At 44.8% G+C, this 23,313-nt stretch overlaps 1 protein-coding gene across 5 annotated transcripts in view; it reads right to left on the minus strand.

Moving 5' to 3' along the window:
• Positions 1-7,377: 7,377 nt before the first annotated feature.
• The window catches only part of LOC144729575 (la-related protein 4-like), a 92,533-nt gene continuing 76,597 nt past the window's right edge, over positions 7,378-23,313 (minus strand). For all 5 annotated transcript variants that reach the window (XM_078609958.1, XM_078609950.1, XM_078609942.1 and 2 more), the window contains exons 8-17: positions 22,608-22,661; positions 20,747-20,965; positions 19,304-19,410; positions 18,780-18,818; positions 16,750-16,983; positions 15,407-15,452; positions 14,061-14,288; positions 12,635-12,747; positions 10,919-11,072; positions 7,378-9,708 (exon numbers count right to left, since the gene is read on the minus strand). In XM_078609958.1, the coding sequence (XP_078466084.1) occupies positions 9,397-9,708; positions 10,919-11,072; positions 12,635-12,747; positions 14,061-14,288; positions 15,407-15,452; positions 16,750-16,983; positions 18,780-18,818; positions 19,304-19,410; positions 20,747-20,965; positions 22,608-22,661 (1,506 nt within the window). In that variant the 3' untranslated portion in view covers positions 7,378-9,396. The remainder of the gene's footprint in view (positions 9,709-10,918; positions 11,073-12,634; positions 12,748-14,060; positions 14,289-15,406; positions 15,453-16,749; positions 16,984-18,779; positions 18,819-19,303; positions 19,411-20,746; positions 20,966-22,607; positions 22,662-23,313) is intronic.

The raw sequence follows: 23,313 nt of genomic DNA on the forward strand, positions 1-23,313 counted from the left end.
TCGCCTTGACACACGCCAGACAGTCGTATGCGGGATCGCAAGTTTTCCGCTGGCACGACGAGTGGACTTGCGCGGGAAATGCAGAAAACTCTCTTGAATTCTCACGTTTTCCTCTGAGGTGCGTGGTCGCCCTGTGCTCTTCCCCTTACATAAACAGCCTGTTTTCTCAAATTGTCGGTACCAACGAAGAATGCTCTTTGACATTGGCGGATCAATGCCAAAATGCCGTTGAAACGAACGCTGCACCGCAATTACGGATTCAGTCTTGCTGAACTGCAGAACGCAAAACGCCTTGTGTTGCGGGGTCGCCATCTTGCGAATGACTGAGGCTAGGGGCTGTTTGTGCGCTGGGAGAGGCATCTAGTGGTAATCATTTGAAACTCTATGCCCTGCCCTTTCAAGTGGTAAGTTTCATTCATGGGCGGTTCCTGGTTGCAGAGATATAGCGATTTCAAATCGGGTCCATTTTTTTGAAACACCCTGTAAAATTATCTCAGTGTCTCCTTTGCAAACACAGTAACCAACTATTTAGTTTGGCTCTCATTCCACATTGCTAATACATTTGTGTTTTCTTTCTATGTACGTTGAATTTGAACTTCTTTCGCATTGTACGCAGCCATCCGTGCTAATTGAAGGTGATATACACTTGGTTATCTCTTCTTATAAAGTGATGATAGCACTGCAAGTTCATTTGAATATACACCCTAATCCCGAAAATATAGTAATTTTATATTCATATATAAATACTTGAGAAGTATTGAAAATGGAATTGAATTACATTCATTATGAACTCCAATATTGTTACTTAATGCAAACTAAAATAAAATGCTTAACATTCTTGAAACATCAAATTTCAAACGTTATACAGTTCAACTGGGTACGTAGTGTGGCTGATTTAGTGAACATATTGCTTCTTATACATATGTAGAATAGTACTTATTGACACCAAGGACGATTGTAGAACCAGACCGAGACGAGGATTCTTACACACTCTGTCCACTGTACTCTCACTGCTGGTTTACACTCTCTGCACTCGACGCTTACACCCGTTAAGGCGCACGTCAGAACTCTGTCTTTCACGCGGCCATCCCTTCATTATCCACGCCCCGGTATGGCTCCCCTTTGTCGACCCACTCGTCCGCCCCGGGCGGAGGATCACCAAATACCGCCCGGCGTCGAGGTGAAACCTCTACATCTCGAACCCTCTTCGGCGGCGGCTAGGACGTCGTCCACGCAGGCTTTCGTTCCTCTCTCTCTCCCTCCCAACAACGGCGACCTCAGTCTTCCAATGGCGACCCAGAGCTCACGCACACTCCTGCTTATATATCCCTCCTCATTCTGAGACCGCACGTGCCCCCACTTAAGCTGCCGTCTCCATGGCGCCCCTCGTACTAGCTAATCCTTATCCTCACGCCCATCTCCCCGGCACCAACCCTGTGTTCCCACGCGCACACCTGTTCGCCCCCAATTGCCCCCACTCACAGAGAGACTTGCACAAGGTTGCATGATGCATGCCCTTGCACGACCTCTACACCAACTCACACGTACCAGAGCTCGTCCCTCACAGTACTCCTCGACACATATTTGATCAGGGTATATGGCTTCTCATCTACCCATCTCAATGTTTAGTTGCATTTTTTACACAAACGTTTTTAATATTATTGGGTCTTTCGGTAAAGTCACGTAGATAGGTTCAAAGAAAATAACAAAAAAATAACAAAAACTACGACGTTTCGGTCGCAACACAAGCAATCGTCATCAGGAGAAAATATCGGGAAAGCTGCTGAGACAGGATGTTTTAAAGGTTTGAAATGGGTGTAGCCCAAGGGTCATAAGCAAAGTGGGCGGGGCTAGTGATGTTAAAGTGAGACATTTGCATGTAAGTGTAAATCAGAGAGCTACCTCCACGACGATGAAGCTGCGGAGGTGGCCATTGTATTGTGAGAGATTAGCAGAGGTGGGACAAAGTCATTGTTATGCAAGTCCAAGTCGAGTCGCAAGTCATCAAATTCATGACTCGAGTCTGACTCGAGTCCAAGTCACATGACTCGAGTCCACATCTCATAGGTGGGACAAAGTCATTGTTATGCAAGTCCAAGTCGAGTCGCAAGTCATCAAATTCATGACTCGAGTCTGACTCGAGTCCAAGTCACATGACTCGAGTCCACACCTCTGGAGATTAGCATGTCAATGTAAGATCGCAGTGCCACCGCCACATCGAGGAAAACGAGCAACGGTGGCTGTGTTAGTGTGAGACATTTAACCTGTTAATGTAAAGACATTTAACCTGTTAATGTAAAACCAGAGAGTCGAAAATAACTACTAACAATGGAAGGTAAGATGGAAACATCACATTTCAAACCTTTAAAACATCCTGCCTCAGCAGCTTTCCTGCTATTTTTTCTCCTGATGACGATTGCTTGTGTTGCGATCGAAACGTCGTAGTTTTTTGTTATTTTTTGTTATTTTCTTTGAACCTATCGAGGTGACTTTACCGAAAAACCTAAGAATATGAATTCCTGCAGTCATGAAAGCTTTAAGTCAACGCTTTTAATTTACCACAACCTATCTCATAACCTCAACTTTTTGCTAAATAACTACGATATACAGAATACATTACAGCTTAAATGGCAACTTGAAACTTACTTGACCAACACCGCATACTCTGCCCATCTTTAAAATCTTTATGGTTTTCTTTTTGTAACATGGAAGAAAATACCGTGCAGTATTTTGTGAGTTTATTCATCTATCAAATGTATACAACCCTAGCAAGCACGTCTGCTAAGTATTAGACAGGCAATCTCTTGCAATCGGAGATGGTGCTTTCCCAGATAGTGCTGCGGTGGGCTACGTTCGGTCCGAACGAAGTTCAACGGACATACATACTTTTGAGCATTATGCATACGGACTAACATTGCTCAACAATGTCTGCCAATTGTATTACGGTGAAATACTGTTACAAAATACGTGAGTGGGCCCTGTGCATTTCCTTTTGAATGAAAATTCTTAAATATGAAATGACAAATGTAAGAAAAAACGTGCAATGTAAAAAAAAGTATATTCTAGGGGTTTTCCATTGCTTAATAAGGCTTTCCCCACTCCAATGAGGATCGTGGGGATAGTTAACCACACTTGTCAGTGCGTGTTGTTGAATGCAGGGAGCATAGATGTGGAATCGTTAAGTTCCGTACAGTAATCCCTAGTGTCGCGCGGTAGATGGGTTCGTGTAAAGTGATGCGTTAAGCGAGGAATGACCATTCACAGAATCACATTTGCATCATAAAATCGGCCTGCATTAACCCCCAGCGCGACACGTACTCTGTCGTTCAGTGCACTGTATCATTCCGCTCAGCCGCACAGCTCAAGAAAGTAGTTCGTCGTCGAACGCTCAGAATGCGCGTTATCACGCTGCTCGTTCCGCGTTATAACGGGACGCGTTCCGCAAGAAAAGTGTGCCCTAATAGAAGAACCGCGCTGTAGTGAAAAACACGTTGCAATTAAAACGCGTTCAGCCAGGACTTACCGTACAGCACACCAATGGAGTTAGCTCTACTGCCCCAAAGATGCCCATAGCATGGCACGGCTATGCACTCGCCCATTACATCCGAAAATAAACAATTAAATTTGCATGCTATCAATACACTGAAGCAAATAAATATATTCGCTGGTGTTTTATATCACTGCACCTTTGAAATTATTGTTAAATGAAAGGAATGCGAGGAACATGTGAATTGGATATCTGTGAAAACTACTGAAAATCAGTGAAAAAGAGCTTTATAGCTCATCGGATTCCTCCAGTATGAATACTGATTCAAATTGTTCATTCTACTGTATCCCGCTTTTTTTTGTTCACGCAGTTGGGTATATTCATCCTTCTTATTTGTGATTTGCCCTCTCGGGAATTAATTCCCCCCAACGAATGCGGGAGCTGTCACCTATTAATGAATAGTCTGCTTCTTTAATTGCTGTCTCTCTTAAGCTGATGCTATACGAGTAGCTTGGTTTGAAGAATGTCGAACTTTTTGCGCACCGTACGTAACCATCCGTGCTAATCAGAGGTTCGCCCTGTGCCTAGTCACCTGGCGCCCCCTCGTGGCATAAACGACCGTGCAGACAAATTGCGACTTCTGTGACTTCAACACCGATAGACCAACGGGGGCCGTCGCACATAATCGAATAAAGGTCATCATCGATTATCCGGCTGCTTCCAATATTATCCGGCGGTCCCGGGCCGATCCGGCGAAACCGGCAAAACCGCTCCAAAGGCTGTACACCAGTCCGACCATCGGCTATGCTCGATTTCAGTGTCAAATGTTATTTACGGTACATTATACACTACATACAATTTAAAAATTAAAAATACTGCACGTGTTTATATACATCACCCCAGATTGGAGTGGTAAGTACGGTACAGTAAATAGGTCACTTTTTAAAAGTAGGATGTTTATTTTGTGTCTATTTGTATGTTTATTAATATAAATTTCATAGAATAAACACATTTAAAACACAAAAATAACACCTAATCACATGTCATACAAGAATGCCCCAAAGTAATCTATCTTAAACAATTATCTAGTGATTATCCAGCGTTTCTTTTAAATCCGGCGCCCCCCTCTCCCCCAAATAATCGATGATCGACGAACTCAAAGCCGGGTCTAAAAGTGCCAACCCAATCTTGATTTGGAGCTTTCGTGGCTGGAGGAATCCATACTCTTTGATTCTTTCGGTAAAGTCACGTAGGTAGAAAAAAATAATAGATCACGACGTTTCGATCGTAACACAAGCAAGGCCTGAGGACAATTGCTTGCGTTGCGATTGAAACGTCGTGATCTATTATTTTTTCTACCTACGTGACTTTACCGAAAGAAGCAAGGAGTATAGTGCCAAACCATATTTGGTGTTTTGGTAGCAGGAATGTTGGACATGCCGTTATTGCTGCACACACACCATTTCCACCATGAAACGTATCGTGCCTCGGGGGATGTTGGGTCTTCTTCCGTTATGCCTTTTTTTGTTTGAGACCGGGAGATCGATGATCCATATTTGGTCGCCGCGTTGATGGCATTCGTCGTCATTTCTCACTTAACAGAGTTGGACCGCGTGAAGGCCGCTGCCGTATTCCACTCCTTCCGCACGGCTGCTGATGTAGATGCAGAGCAACAACTACGATGTCACATTGAGGTGGTCAAGCGAGACAACAGTGTCAGCGGCAGCGGAGTCAGAGTGCATCGCTGTGATGATGTCTCCTTCGTATTTGTGGATCGGGCATTGCGACGTGAAACGTTGTACGGTCTGCTCTGGATTACCAGTCACGCAATGGCGAGTTTTTTTTCCTTTTGTCCATCAGGTATCCGCATCTGCCATGGTTTGTGTGGATGTGGTTTGTACATGTGGAACGAAAATGCTATGATTGTAAGCACAAATACTACGTGAACTGTTTACACAACCGAATATTCTGGAGGTTGCTAAAGTGTGGGCGGACTATATTTAGAATTATGATGTGATGTGAAATAGTTGACCTTATTTACACAATTGTATTATTTGTATGATTTACTTTTCTTGTTTGAATCACACGTGTGCAGATGTACCGGCGGGAAAATGTGTCCCCAAGAATGTGGTCACATGTAGTGATTGTCTCGCCAGTGGTGGATATTGTGCCTGGTGCAAGACACTGGTATGCATAACTCACAGCAACACTAATCCCATTCACAAACACATTCCTGCGGAGGGAGCTGGGAGGAACGTTGGGTTGCTCGGTCAATGGCCAGGGTCAACGGCGGCGTGGTGTATTCCGCAAATATGCCCGACTGTGAGGGCGGGCACAAGCCGGCGTGAGTAGGTTAAAAGTTGAGTTTTATAAGGGCACCACGGGATGACCACCCAGCCCCTCCCCACCCAGCCCCTCCCCACCCAGCCCTTCCCCACCCAGCCCCTCCCTGCACGACGGACACAATAATCCCCTGTGGGCTGGTGTAACCAGGAGGTTCCTACCAGTATTAACTCTGCCTCGTAACGGCACAAATATAGTCGGCTGAGGTTTTGTTGAAAATGGTCCTTGTATTGAGAATAGAGACAGAGGGCAGAGGGATTGACTGACTTGTAACTGGAGTTAACCACTTTTAAGAGAGTTGAATATGAACAGTTTTGAATTTATGCGAGCAGTTTTCTATTCGCGGAGTGATTATCGAACAAACCATTTAGTCAGAAATACATATACATTTATTAAAAGTGAATTATCCATACACCATGTGACATGCTCCCACTAATTTCCTCAAAATACCCTCCACAATGTTATTCATTGTTTGCGCACTTGGATTAAATTACAAAGTGTCCCAGTTTGTCCGGTGAGTTAGGTTTTAATTGTTGGATGTTCTAACCATGACCGTATGGAACTAAGCGAGGGTACTGGTAGTTAGGCTTGTTAAGTGTCTCTAAAATTCTTGATAAATGAATAAATCCAAACGGGTACCGATTTCCCACACATTTATAAATGTCTAGAACGATAAATATTTTGTGGTTGCCTTTTCAACTGAGAAACAAAATGAGCTGCCGTGCTGTAGCTGTTGGCACAATGGTCCTGCAATGCAGAGGTCGACAGTTCAATCTCCTGGCACGGCAGGTAAACCGTTGGTGCAAGTTTCTGAAATCCCACCGGGGCCTCAGTTCACCCAGCAACGTTACATGGGTACACCAGCCAAGTCTATGATCGTTGGCTGGTCACGCAAAGGACAGGCCAAATGGCCTCGACAGGAGCTGTCAACAGCTCCCTTGACATACTCTTTGGTTCTTTCGGTAAAGTCACGAAGGTAGAAAAAATAGTAGATCACGAAGTTTCGATCGCAATGTAAGCAACCGCCTGAGGACGACTGCTTGCGTTGCGATTGAAACGTCGTGATATTGTTTTTTTACCTACGTGACGTGACTTTACCGAAAGAACCAAAGAGTATGGATTCCTGCAGTCACGAAAGCTTCAAATCAAGCTCCCTTGAGTTGAGATTCCCTCCATCAGCTGTGGCGTGAGCAAGCAATGTTACGTGGACGCTGCGGTGGCGAGATGTTAACTACCTCGCCTGATATACAGGAGGTCGTGGGTTCAATCCCAACCCTGACGCCTGTATATTTTTGGAGTTTGCAGTGCCTCTCTCCCCGTGGTCGCGTGGATTTTTCTCCAGGTCCTCCGGGTTTACCCCTCCATATTTAGAGACATACGTTTAAGAGGACTTGGCTGCGATACATTTCCACGTGATAAGCAAACTGTGTTAACCTATCATTTGTGGGCAGGTCACTTCTGAAAAAGAGCTGCCTGGTAAAATAAAATAAAAAATTGTTGAGTTTAGTTCATCGTTTTTTCGGAACAAAACAGAAACAAACATCCCCTTTCTTTTAAAGTGTTTAATCACAATACATTCAGTAAAACCAGCATCGTATGACAACTCAAATGAATAAGCACAACGGCATTGCAAATTAACTTCCGATAATCCATACATTTTCAACGTGTGCATTAAGAATAGTTGGATTATAACTAGTGTTGACTTAATATTATCTTTTCATATCAGCATGCCAGCCACCAATTTTGAAATATGTAGGCACAGGTGTGGGAGACAACAAATGACAAAATTGTTGACAACTGTAAAAGGTGTGAACAATGCATAATGGCAGAACGCTATATTAGCTCTCTCAAACTAAAAACATGACCGTACATTCGTAAATTATGTTTTAAACACTTACAATTTTAAAGTTAATTGTACCCTTACATTCTTTCAAGAGGTCGTTGTGTCTGCATTAAAGGCAGTGCCAACTTGTGGAATCGTCAGCAGATGAAGTTGTTAACTACACAGCATGGCTTTGCTTTATGTAAACAAGGTAACATTGACATGAAAACATAATAACTGTAGGTTAAATTGTCCAAACGCAATGACGGATTTAGCACCGGGATCATGCGATCGTAGAGCAAGATGAAATGATGATTTTTAATCAACATGGCTGTTAGTGCAACGTTAATCGCTGAGCAAAATAGCTCGGCAACACCGACCTGTAACCCTATTCTATTCCAAGCACTTGCATTAAAAGCTATTACAGAACAGCAAACTCAACGGTAAACAACTGGTTGCGATTAATCATTACGATAAAATCATTCAGTGACGTTTGCATGTGATTTAAAGTGAAAATTATTAGAGAATAGCGGCGGCGAAAAACGTCGATTTATTAACTAACAATAATTTCACTCGGAAGGAAATAAAAACACTGGCATCAGCAGGAACCTCAGCGCATGAAACGGCGAAACAGCAGTGCACCACACCCAGGCTATCTTACATTTTGGATATCTCTCAAGAAAGGAGCTCACAATATATTATGTTTATCGTATGAAACTAACAAAAAGGAAACTTCCAGTTTAATTCTAAAACTGAACAAATGTTTATATGATATCTTCATTGCATTTACCTTGTTAAAGCTACGGGCTAAAGTAAGATTCAATCACCAAAAAAATCAAGCAAACGTAACCTAAAACCAAAAATCCCACTTATCTACACAAATAATCATTGTTACAGCAACTTATTACTCTTTAAATATAGTGTGGATTAAACCTAGCAATATAAATATATAAAATGATATGATTTTTTTTGTATTTTTTACATTGCATATTTTTTTTCTCACCCAAGGCATTAAAGCTTGCACTTTAAAATATTTAAAGGGACAGCGCTACACTAAATATTTTTTGCTCCAAACAAATATTTACATATTCTGCTAAATATGCACAAGCTCAAAGCACAGGTGTTGGTTTTTTTTCGTATCAATATTTATGTGAATAATATACTGCTTACCTCTAGGTCACAGAAACTATGGTTATCTAACTGGTACTTCCTTGTAAACATTTGCCAACGTACGATCACAACTCGCGCTGAGACAGCGCCAATCTGAAAAGCCACCTCTCCTCTGGGAACACCTATGAACGACATTGTTTTTGGAATAACTGAGGCTTGTTTATATTAAGATGACTTTATAATGACCTACAGAGCTTTGGTAATTATTTCATAGCTGAACACTTTTATTTCTCATAGCAGTACCATTATGAGCAATTTCAGGAAATAACATAATACGTTATGCATTGCCATTCCTATCACTAGAACCATGAAAAGATTTTACTCCAAAATCTACAAATAATATCACGCAACAACCTTCCCTTCTTGGAAATTAAAGCAGTTGTATCTTAGGTACATTCTCCTGCATTTCATTACAACCATCAAGTACAGTACTATGGTTGAATTATGGAGATATTCTCGTACTGTTATTCTCCGTAGCCCTGCTAACGATAGCAAAACAACCTAGACCACAAGCGACATTAACCCCTCGAACCGCCTCGACTCAGTTCGCCTCTCGGCTGCAGTGTGCTGCCCGTCAGGCTGTATCTCTGTGTGCGGCCCTGCCTGCTTCTCTCACGTGCTGGCGGCTCACTTTAGAGCCTGCCTCCCCGCAGACCTGCGGCGGTGTCGGCGGCAGACACGCTCCCGCGGGGGCCTCGCTCGGCCTGGCGGCACATCCCGAACGAGCGTGGCCATCGCCGGTCTTTGCCGAGGCCCCGCTGCCCTCGGCCGTCCCCGCCTCTGCCGGCGGCTCCTCTTCGCCGGGCTGCAGAAGAGGATCTACGAGCGGTGCCGGGAACTCCTTGGAGACGCGCTGGCAGACCTGAGCGTAGCTCAGCCTCTTCAGCTGTACGGACAAACCACACACACACAAAACAGACTTCCTATCATTTCTAATACTCGTTGAAAGCACCATTTTGTACGAATTGGTGATATTTCTACAGACTAGCCCTGATCACAGAAATGTGTAATTTGCATCACTGCCTCGGAACATCCCGCTGAGATTAGCACCGCCAAAAGCTCTTTTTGAGCAGGAAGGAAAACTTATTTGTAATATACTTTGTATGTTTGTATGTATGTATGTATGTTGAACTTCTTTCGCACCATACATAGCCAACCGTGCTAATCTGAGGTTCGAAATCGGAGGTACTTTGATGATAGCAAGAAGCCACGTGTTGGCTTGCCACACAGGTGGCTCAGAGGGACGAGACCTTTGACAGTTCTTTGCATTAACGCCTTTTAAATGCTCGATTTGTCGTCGGGATAATATCTGTGAGTAAAACCAAGTTATGTATTGTAGCAAGTCGATTGTCTTAGCTTCGTCACATAATTGCATACGCATTTATAAATGAATATTAATATAGATATTCCAGCTCTGTTGCCTAAATATTGATTGATTGCCATGGACAAAACGATCTCTGATGAGAGGCTCATAGAAGTGACCGAAGGAGTAGATTTGTGGTGTCATCTTCGAGAGAATATTCTTTGACAAATTCCTTTTGTGAGTTATATGGAGCATTCCTCCATCACGTCACATGACCATCAGCACAATTCCGATTAACATAAGATATAATGCAACAAAAAAAACACATCTAAATTGCTCCAGTACCTTGATGGGTGATCCATTTGTAGGCTATTCCTGTGTTATTTCCCAAGGCTAACCTTCATAAGCAATCACCCCAATGGGCTATTGTCTATCTGTAACATAAATGATCAATTGCTGAATATATCTTAAAGTAAATACATGGTTAAGCAGTGTAATATAATTAACCGCATAATGAGTTCATTCGTTGGCGCTCTGTTTTACACGTTCCATGTTTAAACAACAAAAGATTGTCCCGATGCACAGCTAAGTTACGACGTCGAATTAACAACGCCGTTCTGGAAACAGCACGGTCTCAGAAATTGCACCAGAATCAGAATATTTATACTGGAGAAATCCGATGAGCTATAAAGTTATTTTTCACAGATGTCCAGCACCCAACAACAATAGAAACAAATTAGACTGCTGCCTTCTACATAACGTACCGATGAGAATTAATCTCAGCGTGATGTACCTGCGTGTCTGTGCTGCCGGGTTGTGGCTCTGCAGGTGGATTGGCCTTGGCTGTAGTTGTGCAGTCCTTCTCCTGCTCATTCGCTGTCAATGGAACCTCCACAGCAGCTGGCTGAGGGCTGCCGGGTTTGCTTCTCTCAAGGCTGGACTGTGGGCTACAGTGATAAACAGGACACAAAGACAAAGATCTCCCGTATAGCCTGAACAAACTGTTAGGGAAAGTGCTGTTTGCGAGCATCTATGAAGGCCAGCATGGCACATGCAGGGGTGGGTGGCCAGCACCACGCCCGGCCACCTTTGTCTCCCTCGTGGCGATGTTTACACACCGCGCCAGGTACTCACTTGAGGCCAAGTCGACCTAGGGGAGGCCCAGGACCGGTTACGATAATCATCACTGGTGTTGACCGTGAGTGGGAATCAAACCCGGGTTGCCAGGTTCGTAGCACAGCGCGCTAACCGCTACACCACCGCTCCCCACACACAGGACACACACATTCCACAGGAGCAACCCATCACACATGTCCTGGAAGGTGAAATCAAAGATGTGATTGGACCTCACAATTGGAGCTCAAATGCAAATGACTAAAGTGAGATATGTCGATTGTCATGTTGTTCGGAATGTAAAACCTTACAGTCACAAATTGAATAAATGGTGACATCCACGCACTGTGTATTTTTGAGTGACACCCCTTTTTTAAAAGAATGGCCTTTGATACAAGAAATTATGAGTCTAAAGAGTATTTTGATGAGGGTCTTGCCAGGCATGTTTCATCTATTCCTTAATAGTTATTTTCCCATACAGAAGAAAACTGCACCATAACATTATTTTTTACATCTACGTGACTTTACCAAAAGAACCAAAGAATAACATTAACCCGCTTTAAACAACCATGGACAGATCAGCAGCATGCCACACTGCCACATACTGGCCACCTCAGGTACTGCAGGTCAGGTGCTTGGACACGTGATGATCTCGGAATGAACGACCTATCCCAACTGAGCTTTAGTGCCATTCACCTCCGTCAGTGTATTTGACACGGGGCATGGAATACCCGTCTCTCCTCGGTGTGATGAATTGTCAGAATTGAGGTCACAATTACATTCACATTGAGAATCATCTCTTGTCATTACGGTGCATGCAGAACGTATAATATTGATGGCGAGATTTCCAAGGACATGCAGTTTCCACGAATCAAACGGGGCCAATACATGGATTGATTCCTACATGGGAAACTCGTCGCAAGTACATGTTAAGATATTGTATCGATCCACTGCTAAATAAGGGCATCCTCACACTGTTCGGGTCATCGAGGTTATTTTATGATACTTCACCACGCTGATCAGTGTGGGTCGGTGAAGGTTGGTAGCATAGATGTGGGAGCATATAGGTGCAGTATAACAACGGAATTTTACTACACTTGCCGCTGCTGCCTACAACGTAGAACCACAGCAGCCTATGACACATGTTTTGTGCACGGTGGTGACCCATATAAGCATTGTCCAGGCTCACCTTGCTTATATTCTGAGATCATAAGGGATCTGAGCATTCTGGGTAGCTTGGTCAAATGCTTGATGTATGCAGCATGACATTAATAACAATTATATGTAATCTAAACATTTACAAACCGTTACCAGCTTACTAGATACCGAATAATTATCAGACGTCAACATTATTTGAAAACTAATGGTGCTCTATGCCCCAACTCTCTCAGCTCACCTGGCACTGCATGCGGATGGCAAGCTGGGTCTGGGCACGGGGATCTGTGCTGTTTGGGTTTTGCATGGGGAGGAGGGTGGGGGCGACACGCCTGGAACCTCTTCACCTTTGGTCTGTGCAAAACAATAAGAAAATACGTCACTTGATGACAAATGTCGTCTAAGCCGTACATGCAGACGCCTGCAAGCGACACGAGCAGTTTGCGTACGTGGTATATCTTTTTGTAAACGAACATTCCCCATGAATGTGAAGCCACTGCTACAAGAACAACAACAAAAACCTGCCATGCGTAACAATCTAAGTGTGTGTGTGTTGCACACAATATCAGAGCATTCCACCAACCATGGCTCTAAAACCAAATTACTGGGGTCAGCCACTACGCTCAGCAGACTATTGACGTCAGCATGCAACGCAAGAAAGTCGCCTCGCTGTTGAAACCAAGAAATGTTCTTTCAAATGACGGGCCAATGCCAACTGGTAGACAGAGATTTAATGAGCAATAACTACAATGCACGTTGCTTACATAAGATGAGCTTCACAGTCGTTATTCACAGCCAAAGGTAGTTAAAACGTCCCGTAATAAAGCAGGTAAATGTTATAACAGTTGCTGTAGGTTTTCCGCAATGGATTGATAATGAATGGCATGCAATCCCCACTCTCTCTCTCTCTTCACATTGTCCAAACACGCACTGTTGTGCACTCTGTACCACATCTGCAACTTGCAAATGGCAGATGTAAATGAGGGAGTGGTGGTACAAGCTATTCTGCATGAAGTTCGTAAATGTAGTCACTGGTTAAGTAAAGATCAACAACTATTACGTAAAATAACACTGTCATTACCTTTTGTTTCCATTCAAACGGCCACTGGATCACACACATTCAGATGTGCTTCTGCGGCTGTCTGGAACGCTCTTCCAATATTAAGAAGCCACTGGCGCTATGAACGTTTAAATCTAGATTGAAAACTTATTTCTATAGAACTGTTCTTGTGTTTAGTTTGTTGTCCTTCACCTGCACCTCCAATTAGCACGGTTGGCTGTGTAGGGTGCGAAAGAAGTTCAACATACATACAATGTTTTTCTGACACTTATATAGTTAAATGCAGGAGTGCATTGATCCATGAGAGAAAATGAAGTGAATTACAACAATTACACTTAAAGCAATGCAGGTTGAACCATAACTATTCTTACGGCTTCGCGTTAACACCCGGCCGCAAGCGAGTGCTCGTCCAGTGGCCCGTCAATTGTGAGCGTGGGGCCTCACTTGGCCGTGGAGACTGATTCAAAAAGGGGCAAACTCTCCCGAACCCGGGTTGCAGCGGTGGGTGGCAGCGGGGGGGGGGGGGCGGGTGGCGACGCGCCCGGAAAACGAGACCATGGCGAGCGATGAGACGGCGAAAACTCAGGGAGGACGCGCAGCCCTTTACCGTGGCCGGCTGCGGCTTCCCCGCGGGGACGGCAGGCTGGGAGGAGGAGCCGCCTCCCTCCGCCTTTGGCTTGGCGGTGGCAGCGGCGGTGGCGGCGGCGCCGGCGCTCGTCGCGGCGTGTGGCTTGTCGGGAGTGGCGGGCAGCAGCGGGGGGAAGCTGGAGGCGGCCAGCTCGAAGCGCGACATCGCCGGGCTCGCCGGCTCGCTCGTCTGAAGCTGCTGTCCGCCCTTGGTGTTCAGACAAACAGGCCACGGCAAAGAAAGACAAAGCCTCAACAGATTGTTGAGGCAAGTGTCCGCTAGCGAGTAGCACCTATGAAGGCCGGCACGGCACACGAGGGGGTGGGTGGCCAACACCACGCCTGGCCGCCTTTGTCTCCCCAGTGGCGATGTTTACACATGCCACCAGGTACTCATTTGAGGCTGTGTTTACCTAGGGGAGGCCCAGGACAGGTTTAAGCAATTGTTACTGGTGTTGGTGATGGATAACCACGACACTGCCGCTCCCCACAGACCACCATCAACACACACACCGTAGCACAATTATACTCATGTCAGAAGTAAATGAATATTCACACTTACAATATTCAGCATCTGCAACAAGAACCAAAACAAATGTAGAGGCGATTAAGTAAGAGGTTTCAATTAGCACTGGGGTGGAGCGATGTATTGATTTGTGGATTTATGTCGATGGTTGAGCTCACAGTTGTGCGTGTAAGAATCAATGTGTTTCGATTTGTGTACATGGTAAGTAATGCGTTCACAGCAAACTGCAGCCACATGAGGCTCTATAGCATTCACCGTAACGTGAATATAAATAAATAAAATATCCATTAAATAGCTGGGAGGAATTATTCCATCCCATAAATTAGAGAATAACATTCTATTTCATATCAAGACAATTGATATTTTTCCACGTTGAATTAAATATTGGGCAGTGATCATCTCAAATGGCGGGCCAAAGCAAGAATTTACAATTCCAAACTTTGATAACTGTGGCCAGTCTCTCCATTGCACGGTCACTGTTGGGGGGTGACGGGCTGGCGATGTTATTCCAAAGCTTCGCAACATTTGGTAGGAGCTGTAAGGGAGGGGGGGGTTGTGGCAGCTCATAAGAAGTGTGGGTAAACTGTTTCCACAACAGTGGCCAACCTAGCCTGGAGTAGCTCTCATAAAGAGGCTCTCTGTGTGATGAGTGCTGAGGTTGCATCTCTGGGTGGCAGCACTGCCAGCAACACACATACTGGAGGCTCTGGGCACTACGAATTAAAAATGTTGCGAGCAACTGTGAACACATTCCAGTGGGTAAAATGTTAAATGTTACGATTAAAAACACATTCACTCACAACTGGACGATCGTCATTTCGTCTTCTCCCCCTGTAGCTGGTGCGTCTGCAGAGATATAACAGCAAATCACAACCAATGGCAATATTTCTTACACCGTACGTAGTGCTGGAATAAAGGCCTTAAAATTGACAACTCCAGCCAGACGTTAAGGCATGTGAGCCACCTCCCGTACAGGCGCTGAGATGAATATTCAATTAACATCTTTGAAATGTGCCTCATGTTCACAACCCAGCCTTTAAAAGCTTGCCAAGGGACCAGAGTCGTTCAGGAGAATGTTTAATGCGCGCAAGTCACAATCCATCTCTCGAGAGGAACACGAACACACCGAATATATAAAACGATATTTTGTTGCTATACAGCATACCAGGCATTAGCCAGCACTCAAAATCACCGTAGTCGTTGCTATTATCTCATGACGCTCTTAAATTATGTGGGGGTCACACCAGTACGTGTAATAGTAACTAATATGGCCATAGTTTTACAGTCTTTATGTGAAGCCCTAACTCTGCTTAACATAACCACCAAATAAGCATCTCTGACACACATTCAGCTGCCAGAACAGAAACTCTGTCAGCGTGGACAGATCTTTATCCAACAGTGAATAGTTCATGGCAGATGATGATGGTATTAACAGAAACAATGTCAAATGTTATCATGCAATAGAGTAACGCAAATGTCGGAAATGGCTCCAACTTACAATGAAAGTTTAACCCGAGACACGTTAATGAACACCCCGACGCTGGACGTGCAACGTCCACAAGGCAACTGCAACTCGGATGATTCCTCTGGCACTATTCCGGGGCATTAGATGGACCCAGCCAAAAGGAGACGATCCCCTATTAAGAATTCAATGTCACTTATCTGATGCAACCTTGTATATCCTACCCAAGCATTAAACAGATCTGACCCCGCTAAGCCTCTAAGACCTGATGAGATCAGGCCAGCAGTGTTAATGCACTGTCGTCACTAACACGTACTATAAGTTTGAAGAAAGAGGGATCACGACACCGCAATGTCAGACGTATGTATGCGTGTTGAACTTCTTTCATAAAAACATGACGGAATTTCAAACGGGCAAAAAAATACGATAAATGCAAGGCTTTGAACACTTGCGCTTACCAAAAAACAAAGATCCCCCGCCCCCCGCCCCCCCGGTATAGCCTCAGCAGACTGCTGGGGCAAGTGCTGTTAGCGTGCAACCACTCGCGTGCGCTGCCAAGTGTGAACACACCGCTTGTGCAAAGCCACACGGTAGCGGCAGGGCTTTGTTTTGTGTCACCGCGAAAAATGCCCTTGAGCGGGCACAGTCGTGCGCTTGTTGCTCAACGGGTGTTGTAATCACCTTCCCCTCCCTGTGGGCGCGAAGGCTTCCTCAGCAGCAGCAGCAGCGGTGGCAGTGGCGGCGGGGTGCTCCCCCCAAGCGGGGTGCGAGTCTCTCCGTCCGCGCCAGGTCCTCCCCGAGCCAGCCGCCACCTCGGTGCGGGCCGACGCCTCTCCCCGCTCGCTCGACGAAGGGGCCTCGGCCTCGATAGCGAAGCCGCCGGAAGGCACGGCGTTCGCGTTCTTGCCGTTTTGCCTGCGACAAAGCGGAGAACGAGCGGGAAAATCGTACGTGACCGTAACATTACGGACGGGGGGAGGGGGCAATAATTCCTGCGGCAATCGTAATCAATTCGTAATTATTCCATCCCGGACGATTTTTTTTTCAAGCAATGACGATTCTTATGCTGTATAGGCGATTCCCGTGTTAAAATCTCCATTCGTTGGGGATGGGATTCTAGCAGGGATTCTGCCATGGAAGGTTCAAACATCCTGGCTGCGGGTAAGGACCATGCCGAAGCTGGCCTTAACGAGACTAACGAGACCATCAATGTGCTGTATGACCACCTGCTTTGCTTGAATGCTACAATAATTGCAGCCTCTGTTTTATAAAGCACCTTTCATATTGAAGTATCTCAAAGCGCTATACATGGAAATACAAACTACACTCACAAGTATAGATACAATCATGGAGAAATAGAAAGCTGATAATAAGTATATCAATGACTACACTCGAAATTCCAATAATATGAAGAACTATGATAACATCGAAGGATAATAATTGCATAGTAATCCAATCGGACAACAAATATGATTTTCAAATCTTAAGTTACGCGGAAAGCCTGCAGTACAAACTGTAGAGTTTTAAGCCGCGATTGAAAAAAGTGAGACTCAAAATCCCCAACGGACCAAGGGGAGGGGATTCAACAATTGCGAAGGCTGGCTGCAAAACGCTCCGTCTCCCATACAATTCATCACAGCCTTCTCTTTGGAACGATAAGTAGACCAGGATCAGCAGATCTGAGAATTGGGAGTGGAACCCAGTCGATTCCAAGCACTAGGCATCAGCCTTATGTTTTAATGGCATTTCTGGCCAATACCACCCGACTGAAATCAACTCAAATACCAGCCGGCCGATTCCACCCAGATTCACCATTTGAACGTATCGCATAGGCGTCTGCTATTACACCTTTCAATGCCATGCTGGGACACTGCACAGCCCAATCCCCTACCCCACCCTTGACTCTACGAGGCTGCTGATCCCACGATCCATTGAGGAATCGTATTTGATTACAAGAATCAAACTGAGTTGCGCTGCTGAGAATAAAGAGAATCGCCCAGCTGTAATCTACATCGGTGCGTAATATGTGTTTTGCTGTACTTTTATTTCTATACAAAATCGCACTGTGCGCTGGTGAACGTGACTTACGTTTGTCGACAACACTTGACGAAAACACCAACACAACCCAGTAGTAGCATTCTTTAATGGGCCACACCGTGCAGACGCGACTCTTGAGAATTCAAAGTGTTGTCGAGTGAGTGGTTTGCCTCGTTTAGATAAATTAAACAGGAATAAATTGATCCAAAAGAGCCCCATTGGGTCACTGCCTTAGACGTCGTATTATTAGGGTGATTTTCTTCCGAGAAGAAATCTTTATACGGACGAGGGGGGGGGGTTCGGGTGTGAGAAGAATAGGGCTAGGAGGAGAATAGGGCTACAGTGCAATCTGAGTGAAAAATGTATCGTGGGACAGACGAATCATAGGCAGAGAGAGAAGAGCATGACCTGGACGATGATTTCGATTATGATCATGTCATCATCACCATAGTCAACAAGGCACCGAGCATGGGCTAGAAGATGGGGTGTGTAACTATCTCAGAGGGAGGGAGTTCCAGACTGTGGGCAGCAGAAGAGAAGAAGCGAATGCCTCACACCTCATCTTCCAAATGCACAACATCTTTAATAACATCGGTAAACCTAAACCGGCATTTTTCAAATTATTAATTACACAATTTGGTATCTTAACACAGAGTCGGGAAGTGAAATATTACCTGTAAGTTTGGGGCGTCTTTCTGTGCGATTGGCCCATTCTGCAACAACAACCAAAACATCAATCGAAAGCATTGAAATAATATTTAAAATTAGATAACATCTGTCGGGAAACATCAGAGAAGTGGAAATTATCGATGCTTCTGAAGTTGTCCTTTGGGTAATGAATTCAAAATAAAATAAAAATCAATACAAGTGAAAAAAATGTGAAACGCCTTGCTCTGAATTGTTAAATTAAATATTTTTCAAGCTGTGTTACAACTTAAATAAGGGATAAATTCAAAGCATTTTCACGACATTATGCAGGTCTTGTTTTCTACATTTCTAATGCCAATTCTGTTTGACTATAAACATGCCATGTCAGTTTACAAACAAGATTTTAATATACATATTTAAAGCAATGGCTTTATATTCTAAAATTTCTCTCAAATGAGTCAAGATTTTTTGTTTGTTTTCCAGCAAAAGTCCAAAGGCACTGATGTGATGTGGTTCATAACGCGAATGCACATTGTTGTCTGTCAATTACCTGCTTCTCCAAAAGTGCTGTCTTGTTCCATTCGGTAAAAGTGCACTGGTTTTGAACGTCCCCGGGTATGTGTATCCATTCATATAACCCATGCTGGAGTAAGGTGCCTGAAAAAGGCAATGAATACCATGACAATCATCAAAATATTCGGAGTAACCACGGGGGTCACATTGCCTCCCTGCTCACGCGAGCATGGGCCCATCTCTCTCGTAGTGGCCCAAAGCCAGTGGTGGAAATTACACAATGCTAGGGAAAGGGTCAGTCTCCAGAAAACAACCAAGTTCCGTTTGGCACGCTCGAGCTAGGAGACCACCTCTTAGCACCGGCAAAGCCCCGGACTGGACAAATACAAGCGATCTGGCCTTGGGCGATTGGAGTGGAGCCTGGATCAATGGGATGGAGAGAGTGTGCACAATATGCATTATGTGACACAGGTTTGAGAGAGGAAGCGACTATGGGGCAATGCTCATATCCACTGTAGGCCCTGAGCACAACGAGCAATAGTATACTCCCCGATGCAGACAGCATGAACTGGTTCTGACTGCCCCCTATGTCACCAACCTGCACTGACCAGCATGGTGAAGTATGGTCAAATAACCTACATGACTGACACGGTATGGGGAGGCCTTCATCCAGCATTGGATTGAGGAGGGGCAGAGAATGATTATTATTGTTGCTTGTTATAAAATATCTGTCTTTCTGCGAGACCAGAATCACTGGCCACAGCTATGGGTCGATAACCTACTTAACACAACAGAAGCCCGGTTGATGCACTCGCGTTTTTCAATGAACTCGTTAAAGTTTTAATTGGTCTATTTCCTTCTCTGGAATCAATGGATGTATTTATAGCGTTTCTCATGTCACCGTGAGCCTCCTTTCCTGAAAAAGCTCCCAGCACATGAATCGAAACGTCAGACATAGTTCCAAACAACCCTGCAGCACAACCAAAGAACACATCGGTGAGAGATTTGTCTTTGAATCTATCTTTGATCCTTTAGGTCAGGGCTCGGCAACCTGCGGCTTCGGAGCTGCATGCGGGTGGCTCTTTAAGGAACTGCAGTGTGGCTCTTAAAATTCTAGAAAAAATGGCTCTTCTTGTTTTTTTGGTTTCAGACCCCTGACCAAGGAAGTCCAGTTTACCATGGGCAGGGGTCATTAAGGACTCTTTCGTGATGTTATTTATGAAGGATCAAGAGCTCGTATTCACATGCATTGCGTCTCTTGCATTTTTTTTTACCGAATTGGGAAAAAATGTCTCTTGTTGTTGTTTTGGTTGCCGACCCCTGCTTTGAGTGGTCCGCAAGTGGTAATAGTAATAATAACAGATAAAGCAAAACATCCACTAACTTCACGCGTGGCACCGCTGCCAAACAGGTGGCTGGGAGGTCCAAGTCTCGCTCGCACGTGAGGGCCACAGCAGTGCCGAGGAGAGCAGGGACTCACCAGAGACGCATCCACGTAGGGTTGGGCCGTGGTCCATCCCGCGGCTGGGACCCCGTAGAGGGAGTACTGCGGCTGAGTGCCCTGGGGGCTGTACACGGGCTGCACGAACAGCGGCACCACAAACTGGGGCGCCGGCTGAAGGCTGCCGCTCCCCATCAGCGGGTAGCCTTTCTTCGGCGGTGCCGACGCAAGCGCCACGGGCCTCGCCTTGATGCGGACCTGGACGGCCGTGAGTGGGTAACATTGCCCCGTGTTAGGTAAGGGTATAAGTGGAGCCCTGCGATTACTCGCCTGTGCCACTGCCGGTAGCACGTTCTTTCCTTCCCCCCCATCCCATGCCTCTCATGTTTGAAACGGTTCTATTAGTTTTCTTTATTGAGAAGCATTTCTCGGCAGCAGGGCATGTGGGAAAGTTTACCCCCAGTGTGTGGATAGAGCCCACTTAATTTTGTACTCAGAGGTAGTTCTGTGAGAGTATGAAAAATAAGAATAGGTATTACCCTTTCTGGCAATAAAACAGGTGTTAAGATGTTCAAACACCAAACTAAAACCTTATACAAGGAATCAAGTCTGCATTAACCACAATACTTGTGGTCAGAATGCAAACAAAAAACGTACTCTGATAATATATGCATTGTCTTTGAAACTGATTGTTCCACACCAGAGACAGCTTTCTTTTCAGCCTCATCTCAAAACGGTGTTAGACCAGAGGGCGCCAAAAGGCATTTTGGTACTGGCAAAGGAGGTCCCATGATGTCAGTGTTAAGATGTTCAAACACCAAACTGAAACCTTTTATTTGCTTGTTTGTTTGCATGTTCACCATACATACGTGTGGTCAATGCAGACTTTATTCCTTGCAAAAGTCATCTTTGGTGTCTGAGCATCTTAACACCTGTTTTATTGCCAGAAAGGGTAACCCCTATTCTTCTTATTCATACTTTTGTAGGGGTATCAGGGGAAGGATTCCCACCAATAGGAGGGGGAGTGGGACGGTGACAGGAGAAGGGGGAGGAGCAAGTGAGGAGATATAAGGGAGAGAACGGGCGGGAAGAGGGGTTGGTTGGCGGGATCGAGATTGGGACGGCTGGGGACAGCTGTGGATGGGAGAAAAGGAATAAAAGACGAACCCCCTTCAACCTTGTGTCGGCTCTCCTTTACACTTTGATATTGGCAAAAAGGAGGTCCCATGATGTAGTTCTGTCACAGCTGCTTCTGCGGGCCATTCTCCAGCACATGCAGTATGCACCGCCATGTGAGAGTTCTGAATGGGCTCTGTCACATGACATGACGCTGACAGTGCAATTAGAATAAATTACAAACGCAATGTTTTGCTGGAAATTCTTGGGGGCCTTTAGAAAACATGAAAAGTCTTGACATAGATGTCCCACAAGATTGACATAATCCGCATATCAAAGTTTTTCCACTGATTTGCATGGGTTATTTTCTGAATACTCCAATCTCGTACAATGCGATAAATATTAATTTCGGGAAACTGGCCTAACTTCCTATGACAGGACTTCCTACGCAAGTATTGCACCTCCGCTAAGCACGGTCGGCTGTACATTCTCAGTAAAGCTTTCCAAGATAAAGGACACGACAGTACAGTGTTATAAGATTGTCAATGATAATAGAAGGTGAATCCCAATATCGACCATCAATTGGAGATTGCCATGTGGTCGTAATTGACAAGGAGAGTTTATGTCCCGGCTGTCTGGATTTCACGACCACAATGATGCCCCCGTATTAATATTGTCCATTTCCATTGACCCTGATGTACGTAATTTTATACATCGTTTTGCTGAGAAAAATCCTCGACCAAAATTGCCGATCGGCGCTGTGTGGCGCACAACGCGAACTCACCAAGAGGGGCTTGCCTTGAAATGTCTTCACCTCTTCTCGGAGGAATTTAAACGCCTGCAATATATCAAACCAGGCTCAACAAAATATACATTTTACTTCCCTTTTTTCACAGCCACGTTTGTGGCCCCAGCTGAGACTAACACTTTGCTACACCAGAGAACCAGATGTGATCTCAAGATGACCACTACGATTAAAACACAGAATGGATGTAATTTTGGCCTGTTGCTATGACACACAAAATGCACTATATTAGCCACCTATGCTACAGCGCTACCTCCATTGCAAAAAATATCCATCATAGAAGGTTTTTTCGTTTAGATCGCGTAAATATCAATGTAAGAGTAAACCCATAAAATTTACAATTACAACCCACAACATTTACAATTGTTGTGAGTTTTTTACTCTCCAACACACTGGTGTGCCGAATTAGTAACTAATTGGCAGGCTTGGTTTACGTGACAAACCTTACTGATTGGCTGTGTCGGGTGGTGGGCAGATTTAATGATAACATTTATATTTATGCGATCTAACTAAAAAAACCCTCTATTATGGATAATATTGGTCGCGAAAGTCTACTACATGTTAAAATTGCAAAAAGTTACGTTTGAAAAACAAACAAACTTCTGCTCCGCATCGCCGATTCCATTTGCAGGGGTTAGGTTATTGTGTGCCAATGTCACCACCTACATTTCAAACAAATTACGAA

Source organism: Lampetra planeri, chromosome 2 (genome assembly GCF_965212315.1).
Source record: "Lampetra planeri chromosome 2, kcLamPlan1.2.h2, whole genome shotgun sequence".
Classification (NCBI taxonomy): Eukaryota; Metazoa; Chordata; class Hyperoartia; order Petromyzontiformes; family Petromyzontidae; genus Lampetra; species Lampetra planeri.